Raw genomic sequence first — 23402 nt, 5'->3', positions numbered from 1 at the left:
AGCCAGTATTTCTTGAAGCAAAAGTCTTTGTTACAAATGTCCAAAAAAACTGATATAGACATATTATAGACATATTTCCTCTACACCCCACAGGATGACACAGACGCAGACGTAGACATGGACAACGATACTGCAAGTCGGAACTACGAGAGGCCGCTGCAAACGTTGGTTGTGCCACCATCACACCAGTTCATGGAGAGAGAGAATACCACCAACAAGGACCCCTTAATTTCTCTTCTTGTCTCTTTCTCTTCTTCACAAAATAACTCTTCTGTTAGCTTCCTCAGTGCAGTTTCTCCTTTGGAATGTAGGTAACAGTAGCAGGTAGCAGTTGACAGCTAGCTAGCTGTTTTGATTTAAAAATATATCTAAAGATGATATTTCCTCTACTGTTCATTAATTTTGTTACCTCTTCTGTAGAGTATCTTCTGAAGATTATTTGAAGGTTATTTTGCAAAATGTCCCACTTTGTAGGTCCAAGTTTGAGATGTATTCAGGAGCCCATCTCTGGTGTAGCACTCTATGAGCTGTGAGAGCAGGGAGGAGGAGATTAAGGGAGGAGCAAAACTGTCACTGAAGTACAGAAAGACACAAACTTTCACTGTGGTGTTTCATACTAAACAACACGGACAGTTTCTTCTTATCTTCAAGATGGTGTCAATGCAATTAAGTCTGTTTTCAACTTTGTTTCTGATCACACTAACAGGTAGGTGACACACTTCATATTTACTTCTATTGATGTTTGATTGAAAACTGAGCATGAAGTTGTAGGTATTCATGTTATGAGTCTTTGACAACATGTTATAACAGAGTTATCTCTTCCTTTAGGTGTCAGCTGTCAAGAACTCACTCCAGTCAACAATGAAGAGAACAGTTTAGAAGGCAGCACTGTTACTCTGTCCTACAAATACTCCAAACAAGCTGATGGCACTGATAATTTCTTCTGGTATCAACAATATCCAGGAAAACCACCAGAGTTCCTCATGTACATCTCAGGCAGTAACATCATAAAAACAGCAGACTCTCTGAAATCAGACAAAAGATTCTTTACTGGACTGTTTGAAGAAAAGCGTGGAGTCAAACTGCAGATCTCCTCTGCTGCAGTGTCTGACTCTGCTGTGTACTACTGTGCTCTGCAGCCCACAGTGACAGGAAACACCACAACTCTGTACAAAAACCTTTGGAGCAAAGACAACAGAATACTCCACAACATCCACTAGAGGGAGTCACACACTGTTAAACTTCAGTGGTTTGAATCTTCACATATTTGACTCAGCCCTACAAAAGACTTATCTGTATCCAACATGTGTGAAACCTGGATTATGATGGTGACTGCAGCATCAATGTCATTTCATAGTTGAATCACAGAAGTGTAACAGAAGGGATGAATGGGTCCGACTCTTTCTCTCTTGATAAGGATTCCTGTCTCTCAGCTCAGAGTATCTGCTGATGCAGAGTACTGATCCCATAGCAGTGCTCTCTTTCTCCCACATTCAAATCTGTGCACCCCACTGCTTGAAACTCATTGGAACAACTTCAACATGAGGTCTCATGAGGTCATGGATTGCTGACGTGACTGAATGAATATAACTGGTAGTGAAAACACTGAAGTATTATAATGACATGGAAGAAGAGACTGTATTACATGTAGATTGGTCTCATCATGGCAGATACTTGATCTGATGAATCACCTGAGTATTACTGCAGATACTGATGTAGTGTGTCAGTGTTTGTCTGTTCAAGGCTCCATTTTGGGGCCTTTTCTGTTCAACATCTACATGCTGCCACTAGCTCAGGTTATGGAAAACAACTAAATATGTTACTAGTTATACAGATGATACACAAATTTACATAACCATATCATCAGGAAACTATGGTCCAATACAAGCACTGAGTAAGTGCACTGAACAAATCAATGATTGGATGTGCCAGAATTTTCTTCAGTTAAACAAAGACACAACTGAAGTAATTGTTTTTGGAGCCAAGGAAGAACGTTTAAAAGTCAGCACTCAGCTTCAATCGATAATGTTAAAAACTACAAACCAAGCCAGAAATCTTGGTGTAGTCATGGACTCAGACCTGAATTTCAACAGCTATATTAAGACAATTACAAAGTCAGCCTACTATCACCTGAAGAATATATCAAGAATTAAAAGAATTATGTCTCAGCAGGATTTGGAAAAACTTGTCCATGTATTTATCTTCAGTAGACTCGACTACTGTAACGCTGTCTTCACAGGTCTCCCTAAAAAACAATCAGACAGCTGCAGCTGATTCAGACGCTGCTGCTCGAGTCCTCACTAAGACCAAGAAAGTGGATCAAATCAGTCCAGTTCTTGGATCTTTACACTGGCTTCCTGTCTGTTAAAGAATTGAATCTAAAATACTGCTGTATGTTTCTAAAGCACTGAATGGTTTAAAATACATTTCTGATCTGCTGCTTCATTATGAACCATCCAGACCTCTCAGGTCGTCTGGATCAAGTCTGCTTTCTGTCCCCAGAGTCAAAACTAGACATGGAGAAGCAGTGTTCACTTTTTATGCTCCACATATCTGAACAAACTCCCAGAAAACTGCAGATCTGCTGCAACTCTCAATTCTTTTAAATCACAGCTGAAGACTTTTCTGTTTGAGTTTTATTAAACCAAATTTTAGGGTCAATATTTTACACTGCACTGTAACTTTTATTCTCCTGTTTTATCTGTCTTTTTCTTTTTTTAGCTTCTTTTTATTTCCAAATGTAACACATTTCAATTGTATTTAAATGTCTTTTTACTTGTGTTGCTTTTATATTCTGTTTTGGTGCCTTTTATGCTCTATGTAAAGCACTTTGAATTGCCTTGTTGTTGAAATGTGCTACACAAATAAACTTGCCTTTCCTAACAGAGAGAACTATAAATACAGAACTACAAAGAGACGGAGACATTCAGGGAGGAGCTAAACTGTTACTGAACTATAGAAGAGAGACAAACTTCCATATTCAGCAGAGTTCAATACACAAACCACAAACATTACCTTCATTCAACATGCTGGCTTTGCAATACTCTGTATTGTACTTACTATTTCTGGCCATTCTTACAGGTATGTTAGATTCTGTTCTTTTTAAAAGTTTAATACTAATAGTATCTGAATCTGATTAATACATTGAGACTTTGACAACATGTTATAACAGAGTTATCTCTTCCTTTAGGTGTCAGCTGTCAAGAACTCACTCCAGTCAACAATGAAGAGAACAGTTTAGAAGGCAGCACTGTTACTCTGTCCTATAAATACTCCAAACAACCAACTGGTAGTGATGAGTTTTACTGGTATCGACAATATCCAGGAAAAACACCAGAAGTCATCATCTATCATTTTGGAACTGGAAAGATATCAAATGCTCTAATTTCTGGACTGGAGATTACAGTGAAAGACAAACAAATCCATCTGCAGATCTCCTCTGCTGCAGTGACAGACTCTGCTGTGTACTACTGTGCTGTGAGGCCCACAGTGACAGCAAACCCACAGTCTCTGTACAAAAACACAAGCTGACACACTGACAAGCTGCTGGAAGCCTTTTTTCCACACTGTTGTACTGAACTTTTTACCTCCACTAGAGGGCCACATTATCAAGTAGGCGGTGCACTACTTCTGCACTGTGTTCAACCATTCTGTCAATAATAACTGCTGCTGTGAAGAGAACAATTCTCAGACTGAATGTTGAACATCAGATAGTTTCTCCTGTTGATTTAAACCTTGTTGTAGAGATGGAACATTGGCTGTGGATTATTCTTGCTGCTCTTTTCTTTGGTAAGACAGAAAGCAGAATGTGTTTCCTTTCTCAACAGTTTTTAACACAGAACTGAGCTATAAGTGCTTTTAATGTCCTTCATAAAGGAAACAGATAATTTCTGCCTCCATGTATATTTTTTCTAGATGTCTCAGTGTCTGCTAGGTAACTCTTTAAAGCTGCTGATTGTTCTCCTTTAATCAATCATCTTTATTGATTCATCTCTTCCTCTGCATGTTCTGTTCTTCCCCAGAGTGTAAAGGACAAGACAGCGTGACCCAGCCAACAGGAGATGTCATTGCTGCTGAAGGAGACACAGTTACACTTGTCTGTCAATATAAGAGCAGTGGAACTCCCTATTTGTTCTGGTACAAACAAGAAGTAAATGATTTTCCAAAGTATATGCTGCGGCGTTACAAGTCTGGTGGAGGAGATAATGCTGCAGAGTTCCAGAAAAACAGATTTGATGCTACATTGAACAAAACATCAGTTCCTCTGAAGATCCAGAAGCTGCAGCTGGTGGTGTTTTTTAGTTTTTATCATGAGTTGTTTCCATTAGACAGGCTGTGATACTTTTACTCACAGAATCAACTCTGTGAGGGAAATATTCAATGTGAGGATACAGATAAAATCTAAAAATAAAAACAATTTACCGTGGTTTAATGAAAACTTGTGGAAACTAATGAAATCTAGAGATGCTGCACTAAGGACGGCAATTAAAACTAGAAGAGACACCGACATGCTGATTTATAAAGGTTTAAGGAACAAAGTTATCCAAGAGCTAAGAGAAGCTAAATCTCGTTTTTATCTCAATATTTTGAATGAGGCAAAAGGCAACAGTAAATTGATCTGGAAAAACATTGATGATCTCACAAGGAGGGACACAAAATTTTAAACTCAAAGTACAGGGAAAGTTAATTGAAGATCATCTTCAAGGAAACTGGATATTGTTCCTATAGATGCTACACGTCAGGTTTTCGAGCTGGTAGAAACTAATGAGTTACAGGTAAACAAAATCATCAGCTCCTTATAAAGCTTTAAATATAGAGATGCTTTCCAATTTGACACCACGTTTGTCAAATCACACAAAGGTATTTTAACTCCCCCTATTGCTCATTTAATTAACTTGTCTTTTAAACACAGCTCCTTTCCTGATGACTGGAAACGTGCCGTTGTCACGCCTGTTTATAAATCTGGAGACCGCCTTGAAGCCAGTAACTACAGACCAATAAGTATACTGCCAGTACTCTCAAAGGTTGCTGAGAAAGTTGTCATTAAACAACTGACAACATTTCTTAATACAAACAATTTTGGTCTACATTGTATGCAATTTGGCTTTAGAGCAAATCATTCCACTGAAACTGCTACCTTGCACTTAATAGAGCAAATTAAATCAAGACTTGACAAAGGAGGAGTAGTTGCTGCTGTATTTTTAGATCTGCGTAAAGCATTCGACACAGTCAATCATGATGTTTTAATATCAAAACTCTCTAAATTTAACTTCTCATCTAGAGCACTGGCATGGATGTCTTCATATTTATCTAATAGGAGACAATGTGTTAAAGTTGGTGACACACTGTCCAGTAACATGAAGTGCACAATGGGTGTTCCACAAGGGTCAGTGTTAGATCCCCTATTATTTAGTCTATATATTAATGATCCCCCTCAACAGTGTCATGATGCAGAGCTACAAATGTATGCAGATGACAGCGTTGTGTACACACATGCAAAAACAGCTGAGTTAGCTGCTGCTAAGCTAACAATTGTATTGGAAAGGATCAGACACTGGCTTGATCAGTCATGTCTGAGTCTAAATGTAAACAAGATGAAAGGTATGTTTTTCTCTAAGACTATGGTACAACCTCATAACGCTGATATTCTCATCAAAGGTGAAAAAATTGACATAGTTACTGATTTTAAATATCTTGGTGTGACACTGGATCCAAATTTGAACTTTGAGAAACATGTTAAAAACGGTTAAAACCATAAAGTTCAACTTAGTAAATTTTATACATATTAGAAACTGTCTCTCTTTGGACGCTGCAGATATTTATGCAGCTGTGATTCTTTCCCAGATGTCTTATTGATCACATGTTGGGGGCAGGCTGGAGAAACAGCCATAAAACCTCTTGAGTCCTTTTACAAACAAACTCTAAAAACTCTGGACAAAAAGCCAATGCATTTCCATCACTGTAGGGTTCTGGAGAAATACAATTTACTGAGCTTTGAGAAGTTTAAATTATTCTCAAATTTGTGCCTAGTTTATAAATGTTAAATGGTTTGTCCTCCTCCACTATGTGACTTTGTGTTCACTCGCTCAGTAAGTTCTATTAGATCCTCCAGAATATCCTCTATACAAGATTGTACCATTTAATCACACTGCATTTGGACAGTCAGCTTTCTCTGTGAAAGCCACAACTCAGTGGAACGTCCTACCTGATGATATGAAGAACTGTAGTTCAATCAATACATTCAAGGCCAAATTAAAAAATCTACTAAAGACCAATCAGCTGTGTGACCATTGAGTCTAAACTCCATCTATGGTCTTCTCATTAGCGCAGGTAGTCTTGCTTTTAATTTGACAAGTTTACATTATTAATTTCTGATTGACATTGTGGGTGTATGTGATGTGCTGTGTGTGGCTTTGTATTTTCTATTTGGTATGGTGTATTCTGTGTGTTTTGTTATGTTTTTTTTTTTGCTTTGTACTGTTTGTTGATGTGCTGTTGTATGTTTTTTGTCAGGACGAGGGATGCAAATTAGCTTCGAGCTAACTCTGGTGCATCTTCAATGTTTAAAACTGCACACTGTCCCAGTCAATAAATAAATCAATCATTATATGTTGAGGATCAAAGTGAGTCTGCACCAGATGTAAAACAGGAAACATTCAATCTCCAGTGATGACTACATACAAGACAAGCTATGCTAGGAAAGGAGAGAGGCACAAACATGTGTTTAGTGTAAAGTTGTCAGTAGGAGGAATAACACAGGGCTGTGAATGAGCTCTGTCACTGTGATTAGACTCCTCCTTTAAATCCACCAACTTAGTGTTGATGAAGACTAAACAGAGATCAGAGTCTTCTTTATACTCGCTGTAGCTCAGAGTTACTCAACACTGCAGATATGACGTCTCTGTTCATCTCAGTGTTGCTGGCTGCTATGTGCCTTGGTATGAACACAGCTCTGTTTCTGTCATATCAATCCAACATTGACATGATTCTTTAACAGCTCACTGATACTGTTTGTTGCTGTTTTACAGAATGCAGAGCACAAAAAGACAACGTGCTGCAACCAAAAGGAGATGTGACTGCTGCTGAAGGAGAGGCAGTAACACTTGACTGTCAATATAACAGCAGTAGTACAAATAATTACCTCTTCTGGTACAAACAGGATGGAAACAACAGCCCCAAATTCATCCTGAGCCGCTTTAAACTGGACGAAGGGAACACACCAGATGAGTTTAAGGAAAGATTTTCATCCACACTGGATTCCAATTTAAGATCAGTTCCTCTGAAGATCCAGAAGCTGCAGCTGATTGACTCTGCTGTGTACTACTGTGCTCTGCAGCCCACAGTGACAGGAAACACCAAAACTCTGTACAAAAACCTTTGGAGCAAAGACAACAGAATACTCCACAACATCCACTAGAGGGAGTCACACACTGTTAAACTTCAGTGGTTTCTTATCAAACAGTTTGGATTTCTTGTAGTGGTGATAAAAACTGCAGATAAATTAGAATACAGGTATAGAGTCTGAATAGATTTATTAACACAAGGAAAAAGCATAAATTGGCAGTATGGTGCATTATATCAGTTACAATCACCAAGTATTACAGTACAAAATGTTTCATAGATACTATTTATCAGCTCAGAGATGCTGTCTGTTAAACATGACTCCAAGTCCAATATGTTCCCTTTAGTTGAGCTGTGAGGTGAGGTAGGAAGGGATTTAGTGAGGAACAAAACTATGACTGAAGGACAGAAAAGACACAAACTGTCACTGTGATGTTTAAAACAAAACAGGTTTTCAATCCTCTCATGAGCTGTTCTGGATCAGAACATCAGCAGAATTCCTGAATATATTCTTGAATATAAGATGCTAAATGAAATATTCGGTTATTTGAAACTACAGTTTTTAGGTTTTGCTCATCCTTCGTAATTTGAACTCTACTATTGAGAGATAAAACAACTTGAATCCATCATCTCCATAAACTGTGTGACTTCAGACTCTGGTCTTGAATCTTTTTATTCTTCATTTTATAATAGAATAGAATTGATTTCTTGGGTCACAATATTTCTGGTGTACCACAGGGTTCAATCCTAGGTCCTCTCACTTTCAGTTCATGTGTTGCCTTTGAATCGGTAACTATAGAATCTGATATATTTAGTTACTTACAGCAAAGTGTGGAACAACAGCATTTGAGTGATTCTAGAAAAGAGATCCTTTAACTTGCCATTAAAATTCTTTAGACCGGTTTAACTCAAACCTGCTAAGGTGTCCATTAATGTTAAGCATGCTGCTTATGGTCTTGATGTGATGCTGAGTTTTCCTTCAAGCTTTTCAGCTGATTTATGTTATAATGTGACAAATAAATGTTGTATCAACTTTAGGAACATAGATTAGATCCTTCTTGAGTTTGCAAATCCTGAAAATGTGAGTCATCCTTTAAATCATTGTGGCTACCTTTCTGTAACTGAGAGAAGTGAAAATACAGATCTAAGAGATTCAGGGAGGAGCTAAGCTGTTACTGAACTATAGAAGAGAGACGAACTTCCATATTCAGCAGAGTTCAATACACAAACCACAAACATTACCTTCATTCAACATGCTGGCATTGGACTATTATGTATTTTCTTTACTGTTTCTAGTCATTCTGACAGGTATGAAAGTTTCTGCATGAAAAAAATTCAGTTCTACTTTTGCCTGAATGTGATTCCTTGATCATGACTTTGACAACATGTTATAACAGAGTTATCTCTTCCTTTAGGTGTCAGCTGTCAAGAACTCACTCCAGTCAACAATGAAGAGAACAGTTTAGAAGGCAGCACTGTTACTCTGTCCTACAAATACTCCAAAGCTGCTGCAGCTGATGATTATTTCTTCTGGTATGGACAATATCCGGGAAAACCACCAGAGTTCCTCATGTACATCTCAGGCAGTAACATCACAAAAACATCAGACTCTCTCAAGTCAGAAAAAAGATTCTTCACTGATCTGTTTGAAGACAAGCGTGGAGTCAAACTGCAGATCTCCTCTGCTGCAGTGTCTGACTCTGCTGTGTACTACTGTGCTCTGCAGCCCACAGTGACAGGAAACACCAAAACTCTGTACAAAAACCTTTGGAGCAAAGACAACAGAATACTCCACAACATCCACTAGAGGGAGTCACACACTGTTAAACTTCAGTGGTTTCTTATCAAACAGTCTAGATTCTTTTCCCTCATGAGACACAGTTGTGATGAAGAGTTTTACAAATGAATGTCATTTGACATATGAGTCTCCTCCTACTGACTGCAGAGGTGGCTGCATGGCAGAGAGCTGTTTGATTCCAGCTGTGAACATCAGACCAAACACAACTCACAAAACCACTCAACACTTATTCAAACTCAACATTCACTTACAGCACATTTCACTTGTGTAACCATGGAAACACTGGCTGTCATTTCACTGTTTTCAGCTCTTGTAGGTACGTATGTTTTTGTCATTGTGTGATATTTTCCAAATGATGGATATTTGACTCTGGAACAGAACTTTAATACAACATGTTTCCTTCACTAGGTAACACCTTGGAAGATGATTTCTATAGAAATCAGTCAAATGAACAGTTGATCAGTTTGTGTCCACAGAGTAACACTGTACAGTTGACATTTTCCACTGTCTTCTCCTCTCAGCCCCATGAACAATGTTAGTCTAATGGCTTCATTTTCTCTACTTTTTCCAGGACTAATAGCTGGAGACACAATCTCTCCTGAAGAAGATGAAGTCAGTGGAAGAGAAGGAGAATCTGTCACACTCACATGTACCTATCAGACAATTATGGATTCGGTGTTTGGCTGTAGGCTTTACTGGTACAAACATCATTCTGACCTTCAGGCACCTCAGTTTATACTCTGGAAAGGAGCAAAGGGGGACACAGCTGAATATATTCCTAATAAACGATATAAATCCCAAACATCAGCTACATCAACTGAGCTGACCATACAGAGTCTAACCCTGGCAGACACAGCTCTCTACTACTGTGCTCTAGACACACAGTGATAGAAAGTGTAGAAGAGGCTGTACAAAAACCTGAACACAGATATCTGTCTACTCTTCAAAGAGAAGGGAAGTGGTATTCAAACCACAGCTTCATATCAGATGGATTCTGCTAATTCCTGTTTTATCAGAGTCACTGTGGTTACAGCTGCTAATGAAACACTGTGGGAGGATTCACATGAGCAGCAAATCCACATCAATGACAAACCAGCTGGATGATGCTTCAAACTCAAAACCATTTCATGGAACAAAAGATTAAATGAAAAAAACAAATCAACAGATTATTCACATTAAAGTTTTGATATTTGCAGCCTTGTTCATTTTTCCTTGTTTTGGTTTGTATCAAGATTTCAAGTGTTTGTTGTCACTATTCAGCCATGATGTGTCAGTAGATGAACACAACACAGAACGCATCGTTCCCATCAGAAAAAGTGCTTTCAGTCAGTCAGTATTCTGTCATTGCAGCTAAACAGTGGAACTCGCTCCTCAAGCTCATCAAGGAAATTCATACATATCACACTTTCACAGACCAGCTGACGATGTGGCTCATGGAAAACCAGGTTTGCCGACATTAGTCTGTCGACAGCCCTCTCTGCTGCCATCTTGTGTTTTTAATGTGATACATGTAATTCTGTTTTATCATATGTCTTCAGTTATTACCTTATTCTGTTCATGCTGTTGTGTATATATGTGTATATAACAAAAATATCGTAAAAACGATAAAACGTCTGGTAGCACAAGTTGCCAAACACTTACCATCAAACAACAGTAAAAAACCTTTAATTATTCTACAGAGATTTCTTTTAAAAATACGGATATTTACTTTGAACATTGTCTGCATTTTTACAGTCCAACCATTGTAAAATAAAAAGAAAATATCATTATAAAACATCACTAGAATGTTAAACAAATGTGTTAATCTGCACAAAAAAATTTTAAATGATTGGAGAAATATCTTAGAATTACCTAATTTAAATGAAGACTGTTGTTTTCATACAGTAATCTGTGTTAAATTCATAGGATTATCCAATCCATCCACAAGAACTCCTCATCAAAGTACAGATTTCTGGATGTAAAACACAGAAAAATTATGTAAAATTACATTTAAATTACCCTCCTATAACACCCATTAACTGTATCTTGAGAGCTTTAGGCTTTTATTTTATGTGATTATCCAGTCTATTTACAGTAAATTCCTGGTAAAATTAATTTTATACTGTACAAAAATATAAGATCATGTGATAATAGTTTATAAAAACATAATTATGATAATCGTTACTTTATATAAACATTATTTGACAGTAAGAACAAGCAACTCTCCAATATATTTACAGGCTTTTCCCATTAATGTATGAGGTTTACTTTATATAAACATTATTTGATAGTATTTAAAAGCAACTATAAAATATATCTACTAGGGGTGTGCCCGAATACAAAGACGTTATTCAGCAAAGCACAAAAAACATGTTAAATACCAGAGTGCAGGTCGGTTACATCACTATCTCAGTGTCTCTCCTCTGCTCTGCTGTTACGTCTATCAGCAGGTCTCAATGAGGGGAGTCACATCCACCTGCTACATGACTCACATTTCCTTATTTGGACATCACTCCCGGAATACACTGAGAGCGTGGTGCTGATAACGCCAAGGTCACAGGTTCGATCTCTATACTGGCCAGGATCAGTTGTTGTAAAGGGAGAAGTTCTTGTGCCGCCTGCAGATGGAAAGAAAGTTGATGTAAACTTCCCTGCTTCTAACCCATGGAATGACCAACAGTGCCACATCATCTCACACGTGTATCCTGTGAAAGCTTCACGTCCAAAGTCCTGCTCCTTCTTACTCTGTCAGGAGACTACTACTGTAGCAGCATTGAAACGTACACTTCCCTTTCCACATGACCACGTGGCCTAAAGGACGAGGCGTCTGACTTCGGATCAGAAGATTGAGGGTTCGGATTCCTTCGTGGTTGGCTATCCCTGCTTGCATTGCATATGTGTCTGTTGAGTGAAGGAAACCCCAACGAGAGGCTGTGAACATGTACATCAACCTATGTGACATTGCTGATCATGGGTAAAATCTGCTAGTAGTCACAGAAATGCAGCAGATTAAACAAAGTGTTTGGCTTTAGGAACTTACAGGAAGTATGTGTTTCCTGTGATTAACATCTGTATCAGAGGGGGTACCTGTAAATATTCGGCACCCTCGCTCTGCTTATTATGGGCACATTCAGCAGGAGTAACACTTTGGAGGAATCCTGGTTAACATCAGTTCCTTCAAATCAAGGCATTGTGTGTTTCCTGCCATGAAGATTTGTATGCAGAGCGTTGGCTTTTCAATGTTTGGAACCACAACATTGCTGATTGTGATGAAAAACTACTCATGAGTGGAGTAATGCTTTGGAGGAACTGTGCTATAAATGTGTTTGGTGTGTACACCAGCATTATGCAGAGAAAAGCTACTTCTGTCATGGAATAACTTTGAGATGGACAGCAGCAAAGTCACCAGCAATGTGGGGGGAAATTCAACCTTCTGGGGGTTACACAGTCCCAACTGTCAATAGGCTGCCTATACTGTAAGGCAGGTTCAGGAAGTGCCACCATCGTCCTCCCTCCATCGCTCCAATTGGATGCGTCCATCCATGTAATGTCAGAGGTCAAGCAGGAAATAAATCAAGATGGAAAGAGTGGAGTTTGAATCTAAAATAACGCTAGCCGATACAAATGGATGAAGGTCCCAAAAAACAAAAAGGTGGAGCAGAAAAGGTCAGAGAGAAAAAGAAAAAGAATCTTGAGGCTGATGCTGCAAAATGTTTCAAGTTAACACATTTATTCAAAATATCGATGCCACTGCCAACCAAAATCCTGTTAGCGTTAGCATGGCTAGCTGCAGTGATAACATTAACAGTCCATTGCCAAATGAAGAGGAGGAGGAAGAGTCTGGACAGATGAGCAGCAGGCTGATTCCAGTGGAGAGCAGGAGCAAGAAGAGGAGGACGCTGCCAAGGACGAGTGAAAGCTGCATGATAACCTCCAGCAGGTGATACTGCTAACGTTAGCTCATGTAGTGACAGTGTTAACAGCAGAACTCTGAACCTGACGCTCTCTGTTACACAAGTAGCATGCAAGAGCAGCTTCATCAAGAATAGATTACGGAGCACTACATTTAGAAGCGTTCATGTTTATGGCTACAGAATAAAACTTTCTTATAGCTTTAGACACTGATGGAATGATGTAATCGACAGGATGGCAGAGAAGAGACGTCTTCTCACCGCCTAAGGTAGGACATGCTATTCTATGCTATTCTATTCTATTCTATTCTATTTGTTGCTTATGCTGTTTTTTAAATGATGTCAGCTGATTGGTCACACTGGGTCCACTCCATTAGGCTGCAGGCCTGCTGCTTGTCACAGCCTGACAATACCAGTGAGTGAATGTTTAAATAGTGTCGGTAGCATGAAATCCTGACTGTTAAGCCTGATGTGTGAATTGCATCAGATCAGCTGCAAACACAATGTTGGATGATTGACTATTAACAGTTCTCACAATTCCAGATCATCAATGAATTAAATCCTAAATACGCCTCTTGGGCTGCTGATTTGTCCTCTAAGCTATTTCTTGGCTATTTATTTATTTATTATATTATTTTATGAAACCCTGTAAGTACACCTGTTGTTTGGGTTCTAACTTGATATCTATTGCTTAGCTTATATGTTATAAATACCCTGTTATTGCTTTATGCAACTCATAAGTGTGTTTGTTGGGGGTAAATGTTGCCGGTCCAGATGAGAATTGCCAGGGCAGAATTTTGTTCCCAGTCTGACTCTGCAGCCCACAGTGACAGAAAACACCAAAACTCAAACTCAAACACAACCTGACAGATTTTTGATGCTTCTGTAGTTTCACACGACAACAGATCAGTCATGTAAAAGCTGCTCCAGGCAAAGTTTTTATGTTGACAATGAAGACATAAGAGAAGAGAAAGAGTCCTGCGATGGTGATATAACTGGTAGGATGTCAGTATACACATCCTCCTTACTGGGATCAGTGATGTCACAGTGATGTCATTAAGGGAGGAGGGGCTTCCTCTACAGATGGGAGAAGCCCAGCTGTCCCCATCAGAAAGTAAGCAGACTTCAGTAAGTTTACTTTGAGGATTACTGAGCTGTTTATCGTTGAACATGTTGCTTTTAGTGCCAGCTCTGCTCCTCTGTATATTCACTGGTAAGTCACATTTTATTCATTTCATTAATTAGTTGAATTCAATGGCAAGAACATTCATATCTGATAATGTAATTAAAGCAGCTACATAGTTACTGAAGCACAGAACAAGAAGCCCAAGAAAATGTAAATTTGTTCACTAACTTCTGGATTTACATATTTTCATGTAGGTGTCAGCTGTGAAGAACTCACTGCAGTCAAGAATGAAGAGAACAGTTTGGAGGGCAGCACTGTTACTCTGTCCTATAAATACCCAAAACTTTCATCTGGTGATTATTTCTTCTGGTATCGACGAGTTCATCATCTCTCATTTAGGAACTGGAAAGATATTAAATGCTCTAATTTCTGGACTGAAGATTTCGGTGGAGGGAGAACAAATCCATCTGCAGATCTCCTCTGCTGCAGTGTCTGACTCTGCTGTGTACTACTGTGCTCTGCAGCCCACAGTGACAGGAAACACCAAAACTCTGTACAAAAACCTTTGGAGCAAAGACAACAGAATACTCCACAACATCCACTAGAGGGAGTCACACACTGTTAAACTTCAGTGGTTTCTTATCAAACAGTCTAGATTCTTTTCCCTCATGAGACACAGTTGTGATGAAGAGTTTTACAAATGAATGTCATTTGACATATGAGTCTCCTCCTACTGACTGCAGAGGTGGCTGCATGGCAGAGAGCTGTTTGATTCCAGCTGTGAACATCAGACCAAACACAACTCACAAAACCACTCAACACTTATTCACACTCAACATTCACTTACAGCACATTTCACTTGTGTAACCATGGAAACACTGGCTGTCATTTTACTGTTTTCAGCTCTTGTAGGTACGTATGTTTTTGTCATTGTGTGATATTTTCCAAATGATGGATATTTGACTCTGGAACAGAACTTTAATACAACATGTTTCCTTCACTAGGTAACACCTTGGAAGATGATTTCTATAGAAATCAGTCAAGTGAACAGTTGATCAGTTTGTGTCCACAGAGTAACACTGTACAGTTGACATTTTCCACTGTCTTCTCCTCTCAGCCTCATGAACAATGTTAGTCTAATGGCTTGATTTTCTCTACTTTTTCCAGGACTAATAGCTGGAGACACAATCTCTCCTGTAAAAGAACAAGTCAGTGGAAGAGAAGGAGAATCTGTCACACTCACATGTACGTATGATACAACCGAGACTACTCCTTGGCTTTACTGGTACAAACATCATTCTGACCTTCAGGCACCTCAGTTTATACTCTGGAAAGGAAAAGGATCACAGAGTCATCGAGAATATATTCCTGATAAACGATATAAATCCCAAACATCAGATACATCAACTGAGCTGACCATACAGAATCTAACCCTGGCAGACACAGCTCTCTACTACTGTTCTCTATACACACAGTGATAGAAAGTGTAGAAGAGGCTGTACAAAAACCTGAACACAGATATCTGACTACTCTTCAAAGAGGAGGGAAGTGGTATTCAAACCACAGCTTCATATCAGATGGATTCTGCTAATTCCTGTTTTATCAGAGTCACTGTGGTTACAGCTGCTAATGAAACACTGTGGGAGGATTCACATGAGCAGCAAATCCACATCAATGACAAAAATAACAGCAAACTTTCAGTAAACCACACAAATAATAACCTTTCAATGTTCGAAAAGGGTGTAGGATGAAGTAGAGAACTTTTCTAGTCCTACTTCTTTTTTTATTTCATTTTTTTTTATTTTTTTTATTGACTTTATTGATCAAGTCAAAGCCAAAAAAACATTCAGAACAACACAAGAAAATAAATATAACTTGCATAGAAACAATAACAACAAATAAAAACAACACAAGTCAAAAAGACACTCTGTACCAAATCATCTTGTTCCACCTCTTTGTTCATTCATTCTATATCTGTTCAATACGTTATTTATAAAGATTTGTTTAAACTTACTTAATGTTGCACATGTTGTCATTTCTTCACTACAGTTGCTCTATAGATTAACTCTCTTTGTTGTGATACAGTGAAGTTTTGCATTTGTCTTCACTAATTGTTTTTTGAACATACATCTTCCTCTGAAATCATATTTACTTTCCCTCATTTGAAACAACCTTTGGATAATGTTTGTTTGGTAACTGCTGATATTTTTTACTCTGTACATGATTTGAATAGTTTTGAAATCAACCAGGTCCTTAAATTTCAGTGCATTTAGTTTGATGAAGAGTTTGTTGGTTTGTTGGTTCTCTGTTAGTGGTTTTATTTACGATTCTTTTGGCTCTTTATTGGAGGATGACAATTGGATCCGTGTTTGTTTTGTATGTGTTCCCCCACACGTCCACACAGTAGGTAATGTATGAGAGTATGAAGGAACAGTACAAGGTGTATAGTGATGGTTGATTTAGAAGATCTTTGACTTTGTATAATATTTCAGCTGACTTTGATATTTTTGCTTTAATATAATTTATTTGTGGCTTCCATAATAATTTATTGTCTATTTTTACTCCAAGAAATTGATTTGTACATCATTTATCATGAGTTTCTTGCATGAGTTAGTTGAATGATTCCCAAATATTATAAATTTTGCTTTGCTTAAATTTAGTGTTATTTTATTTGAATCAAACCATCTCTTCAGTTTCTTCGGTTCATTTCCTACTGTATCCAAAAGTTGTTCCAAGTTATCCCCACAGCAGAGTAAGTTTGTATCATCTACAAATAAAAGTGTTCTGGAAACCTCACATATATTATTAATGTACAAAATAAACAGCAATGGTCCAAACACTGAGCCTTGGGGAACCCCACACTTAACCTTCAGTGGTTGTGATTTAACATGATTAATTTGGAAATATTGACTCCTATTCTCTAGGTAACTGGTTAGCCAAGAAAGTGCTACTCCTCTGATTCCATATTTATGAAGTTTCATTAATAATAAGTCATGATCAACTGTGTGAAATGCTTTTTTCAGATCTAGGAATACTCCTACAGCATATTCTTTATTTTCTATAGCAGTTGTTATCTCCTCCACAATGTCCATGAGTGCATATGAAGTAGTCCTATTGTTTCTAAATCCATATTATTGATCACACAGTATATTGTGTTTTGTGATCAAGTCGTCTAATCTCGAATAAAATATTTTTTCCAATATTTTAGAGAATTGTGAAAGCAAAGAAACAGGTCTGTAATATGAGAGTATGTGTCTATCTCCAGCCTTATATATGGGTATGACTTTAGCTGTTTTCATTTTACTCTGAAAAACACCATCAAACATAAAGTGACATAAAATTGTGTTGAAAAACAAACCTGAAGTTACTCATCAGGTTGAAAAGTGAATGTAATGAAAATATGAGAATGTTTGTTTCATACTGTCAGTTTTTATCATGAGCTGTTTCCATTAGACATTCAACAAGGGTGTCTGCTGCCTCCACTGTTTGAACTACGAGTGTGAATGAGATATGGTCACTGACTTCATGTTGTCTTCAGGTATTGTTTAGTACTTAACTAGAATAACTGTGACCTTCTATCAGCAACACTCTCAGCAGACCACAGCAGGAGGACGAGCCGGAGAACATTAAAGCTTCATGAAGAAACACAAGTGATGCTGCACATGAAAATCTGACATTCCAACAGGACCCAATTATATTGTTGTGTTGTCATATTTCTATATGAACTCAGGCGCAAAAGAGTGCAAAACCTTCTTTATTTTGAGGCTCGTGTAGGCAAAAAACAGAACTGGCCAAGCTTAACAGAATACAAGACACGACTGGAATAGAAGAGACTCAACAATACAGAACAAACAAAGGATCCAACAAAGACTGAACAGAAAACCAGGACTTAAAAGCTAACTGAACTAACGAGGTGCAGGTGGGGAGATGGGTGGAGAAGCTCAGGAGAGGGGAGTGAGGTGACAAAACAGGAGAACAAACAGGGAGCTGATTGGCTGAAGAAACACAGAGCAGGGCAGGTGAGAGGAGGAACACACAAGGGAAACACAGAGCAAACCAAAACCAGGACACACAACACTCAAACCACAACCCAACATAAACCAAACCGTCTCAGAACACATAAACCCAGGTCCACAACACCACAATCCAACCAAGAATGCAAGAAAGTCTTTCAACAAGCTAAACCAAATGACCCAAAGGACCAGGCAACATAAGTGTAACACAGTAAAACCCAAAGAACACAAAGAGTCCCAAACCGTGAGTCCATGACAGAAAATCCTGAATATATTTTAATAAACACAATAAAATATTGGTTGTTTTGCTAAAATGAAAATTCTTAAGAAAAAATGAATTAAAAGAAAAGAGAGAAAACAAGAGATAAAAACAGTCAAAACATGTGTTTGATTGTTTGCTGGATGTTTGTGTGGATCATCAGAGTTTCCAGAGTTGAAGGTAGAGGAAGTGTAACTGAGAATAGAAATATCAGTTAGACTTTCTGTACAGTTTGCAGTTTGGACTTTTTGACTTGTCAGAAAGTTGTTTCTCTACAGATTGATTGTGGTGAATTTTCTGCAGATTCCTCCTTCAGTCTGACCTTCTTGGATGATGATGACTGCAGCATCACTGTCATTTCTAAAGCTTCCATCAGCCTGAATGTAAACAGACCACAGCAAGAGGAGGATCTACACAACTGAATATGAAAGGCTTCATTTGGAACTGAAGAGATACTGTGTTCTTTCTATTGTTCATTCACTACAAGTCAAATAATGTTACTTCATTTCATTTGGATGATGATGCTCACTTTTCATACTGGTAAGTACTCAGGACACCAATCAACATGTAACAAGAGATGATAGACATCATTCAATAAACAATTATTAACTTTTTCTTTACAACTAAACTTATTTTAAAGACATTTTTTCATTTTAAAAATACAAATTTCATGGTGAAATATATATTTGTTGTTTTCAGCATCCTCTGAGGATTTACTGAAACCATTTAAAGATGTAATGCTGGCTTTGGAAGGAGACAATGTGACTCTCTCCTGCAACTATTCTGGTGTTGTTGACCAACTCTACTGGTATCAACAGAAGTCCAGTTCGTCTCCACAGCTACTCATCATGGAACATTTAGTGAAAGAAGGGTTGTTTTTGAAACATGACAGAGAAACAAAGACATTTCATCTGCAGATCTCCTCTGCTGCAGTGTCTGACTCTGCTGTGTACTACTGTGCTCTGCAGCCCACAGTGACAGGAAACACCAAAACTCTGTACAAAAACCTTTGGAGCAAAGACAACAGAATACTCCACAACATCCACTAGAGGGAGTCACACACTGTTAAACTTCAGTGGTTTCTTATCAAATAGTCTGGATTTCTTGTAGTGGTGATAAAAACAGCAGAAAAATTAGAATACAGGTATAGAGTCTGAATAGCTTCATTAACACAAGGAAAAAGCATGAATTGGCAGTATGGTACATTATATCAGTTACAATCACCAAGTATTACAGTACAAAATGTTTCATAGATACTATTTATCAGCTCAGAGATGCTGTCTGTTAAACATGACTCCAAGTCCAATATGTTCCCTTTAGTTGAGCTGTGAGGTGAGGTAGGAAGGGATTTAGTGAGGAACAAAACTATGACTGAAGGACAGAAAAGAAACAAACTTTCACTGTGATGTTTAAAACAAAACAGGTTTTCAATCCTCTCATGAGCTGTTCTGGATCAGAACATCAGCAGAATTCCTGAATATATTCTTGAATATAAGATGCTAAATGAAATATTCAGTTATTTGAAACAACAACTTTTAGGTTTTGCTGATCCTTTGTAATTTGAACTCTACTATTGAGAAATAAAACAACTTGAATCCATCATCTCCATGAACTGTGTAACTTCAGACTCTGGTATTGAATCTTTTTATTCTTCATTTTGTAATAGAATAGAATAGATTTCTCGGGTCACAATATTTCTGGTGTACCACAGGGTTCAATCCTAGGTCCTCTCACTTTCAGTTCATGTGTTGCCTTTGAATCGGTAACTAAAGAATCTGATATATTTAGTTACTTACAGCAAAGTGTGAAACAACAGCATTTGAGTGATTCTAGAAAAGAGATCCTTTAACTTCCCATAAAATTCTTTAGACCAGTTTAACTCAAACCTGCTAAGGTGTCCATGTCCATGTTAAGCATACTGCTCATGGTCTTGATGTGATGCTGAGTTTTCCTTCAAGCTTTTCAGCTGATTTATGTTATAATGTGACAAATAAATGTTGTATCAAACTTTAGGAACATAGATTAGATCCTTCTTGAGTTTGCAAATCCTGAAAATGTGAGTCATCCTTTAAATCATTGTGGCTACCTTTCTGTAACTGAGAGAAGTGAAAATACAGATCTAAGAGATTCAGGGAGGAGCTAAGCTGTTACTGAACTATAGAAGAGAGACAAACTTCCATATTCAGCAGAGTTCAATACACAAACCACAAACATTACCTTCATTCAACATGCTGGCATTGGACTATTATGTATTTTCTTTACTGTTTCTAGTCATTCTGACAGGTATGAAAGTTTCTGCATGAAAAAAATTCAATTCCACTTTTTCTGAATGTGATTCCTTGATCGTGACTTTAACATGTTATAACAGAGTTATCTCTTCCTTTAGGTGTCAGCTGTGAAGAACTCACTCCAGTCAACAATGAAGAGAACAGTTTAGAAGGCAGCACTGTTACTCTGTCCTACAACTACTCCAAAGGAGCTGGTTTTAATGATTATTTCTTCTGGTATCGACAATATCCAGGAAAACCACCAGAGTTCCTCATGTACATCACAGGCAGTAACATCACAAGACCAGCAGACTCTCTGAAGTCAGTAACAAGATTCTTTACTGATCTGTTTGAAGAAAAGCGTGGAGTCAAACTGCAGATCTCCTCTGCTGCAGTGTCAGACTCTGCTGTGTACTACTGTGCTCTGCAGCCCACAGTGACAGGAAACACCAAAACTCTGTACAAAAACCTTTGGAGCAAAGACAACAGAATACTCCACAACATCCACTAGAGGGAGTCACACACTGTTAAACTTCAGTGGTTTCTTATCAAACAGTCTAGATTATTTTCCCTCGAGACACAGTTGTGATGAATAGTTTTACAAATGAATGTCATTTGACATATGAGTCTCCTCCTACTGACTGCAGAGGTGGCTGCATGGCAGAGAGCTGTTTGATTCCAGCTGTGAACATCAGACCAAACACAACTCACAAAACCACTCAACACTTATTCAAACTCAAAATTCACTTACAGCATTTCACTTGTGTAACCATGGAAACACTGGCTGTCATTTCACTGTTTTCAGCTCTTGTAGGTACGTATGTTTTTGTCATTGTGTGATATTTTCCAAATGATGGATATTTGACTCTGGAACAGAACTTTAATACAACATGTTTCCTTCACTAGGTAACACCTTGGAAGATGATTTCTATAGAAATCAGTCAAATGAACAGTTGATCAGTTTGTGTCCACAGAGTAACACTGTACAGTTGACATTTTCCACTGTCTTCTCCTCTCAGCCTCATGAACAATGTTAGTCTAATGGCTTCATTTTCTCGACTTTTTCCAGGACTAATAGCTGGAGACACAATCTCTCCTGTAAAGGATGAAGTCAGTGGAAGAGAAGGAGGATCTGTCACACTCAGATGTACATATAAGACAAGTGCAGAAGGTGTTTGGCTTTACTGGTACAAACATCATTCTGACCTTCAGGCACCTCAGTTTATACTCAGGAAAGGAGCAAAATCAGAGAGTGGTGTTGACTATATTCCTGATAAACGATATAAATCCAAAACATCAGCTACATCAACTGAGCTGACCATACAGAGTCTAACCCTGGCAGACACAGCTCTCTACTACTGTGCTCTAGACACACAGTGATAGAAAGTGTAGAAGAGGCTGTACAAAAACCTGAACACAGATATCTGACTACTCTTCAAAGAGGAGGGAAGTGGTATTCAAACCACAGCTTCATATCAGATGGATTCTGCTAATTCCTGTTTTATCAGAGTCACTGTGGTTACAGCTGCTAATGAAACACTGTGGGAGGATTCACATGAGCAGCAAATCCACATCAATGACAAACCAGCTGGATGATGCTTCAAACACAAGACACCATCAAACATAAAGTGACATAAAACTGTGTGTTGAACAAAAACCTGAAGTTACTCGTCGGGTTAAAAAGTGAATGTAATGAAAATATGAGAATGTTTGTTTCATACTGTCAGTTTTTATCATGAGCTGTTTCCATTAGACATTCAACAAGGGTGTCTGCTGCCTCCACTGTTTGAACTACGAGTGTGAATGAGATATGGTCACTGACTTCATGTTGTCTTCAGGTATTTACATTTGTTGACATAAGAACTGTCAGTTGTCAGTGTTTTACTATTATCTACCTGATAAAAGTTTTAAGTTATGTAAACCAGGACAGAAAAGACACAAACTTTCACTGTTTCCAGGTTTTCAAGCCTCTCATGAGCTGTTCTGGATAAGAACGTCAGCAGAAAAGACTGTTACAAGGATGTTTAATATAGAAAAACAGGGAATTCATCTTCATCTTTACCCAAAGTTGTGGGATATTAAATATGTAGATGAAGTATTTCTTACCTTTCTGTCTACGGTTTTATCCTTCGGGAGTGTAACAGCTGTGAAATATAGGTGATCCCTCTGGAAACTAAAAATAGACTAAACAAGACACATAAATAAATGACCAAAAAACCTCTTCCATGGACGACCTGAACAAGTTCTGCTGTAAAATTATCATTTGACTTTAAAGTCAAACTTTGTCTTTGCAGGTAAAATATAATGTTCAGGTTTTCTTTCATGCAGCTGGTCTTTTAACAGGAACACTAGTGAGAGCAGCTTTCCCCCGTACTGGCCTCCCTCCACTTTTTCAGGATTGATTTGAAGATTTTATTGTTTGTCTAGAAATCATTAAATGGGCTAGCTCCAATCTGTCTCTCTGATCTTTTACAACCACATGTCCCATCAAGGTCACTCAGGTCTGCTGACCAGTTGCTTCTGGTTGTTCCAAGATCCAGGTTGAAGCACAGGGGAGATGGTGCCTTTGCAGTTGTAGCCCCCAAACTCTGGAACCAGTTGCCTCTGCATGTTAGACTGGTTCCCACACTGCCTGTTTTTAAATCCCGTCTTAAAACACATTTTTATTCCTTGACTTTTAACTCAGTATGAGAGTTGCATTGCGTTGT

At 38.2% G+C, this 23402-nt stretch overlaps 1 gene segment (V, D, J or C); it reads left to right on the top strand.

Moving 5' to 3' along the window:
* Positions 1 to 638: 638 nt before the first annotated feature.
* On the top strand, positions 639 to 22007 carry LOC121908864. The segment is given in 3 exon segments: positions 639 to 706; positions 20814 to 21090; positions 21995 to 22007. Coding segments are annotated over 3 exon segments (345 nt in total).
* The last annotated feature ends 1395 nt before the right edge of the window (positions 22008 to 23402 follow it).

The sequence above is a fragment of the Thunnus maccoyii genome, chromosome 12 (genome assembly GCF_910596095.1).
Source record: "Thunnus maccoyii chromosome 12, fThuMac1.1, whole genome shotgun sequence".
Lineage (NCBI taxonomy): Eukaryota > Metazoa > Chordata > Actinopteri > Scombriformes > Scombridae > Thunnus > Thunnus maccoyii.
Note: the sequence above shows the minus strand (reverse complement) of the source record. Positions and strands in the feature narration are given on the sequence as shown.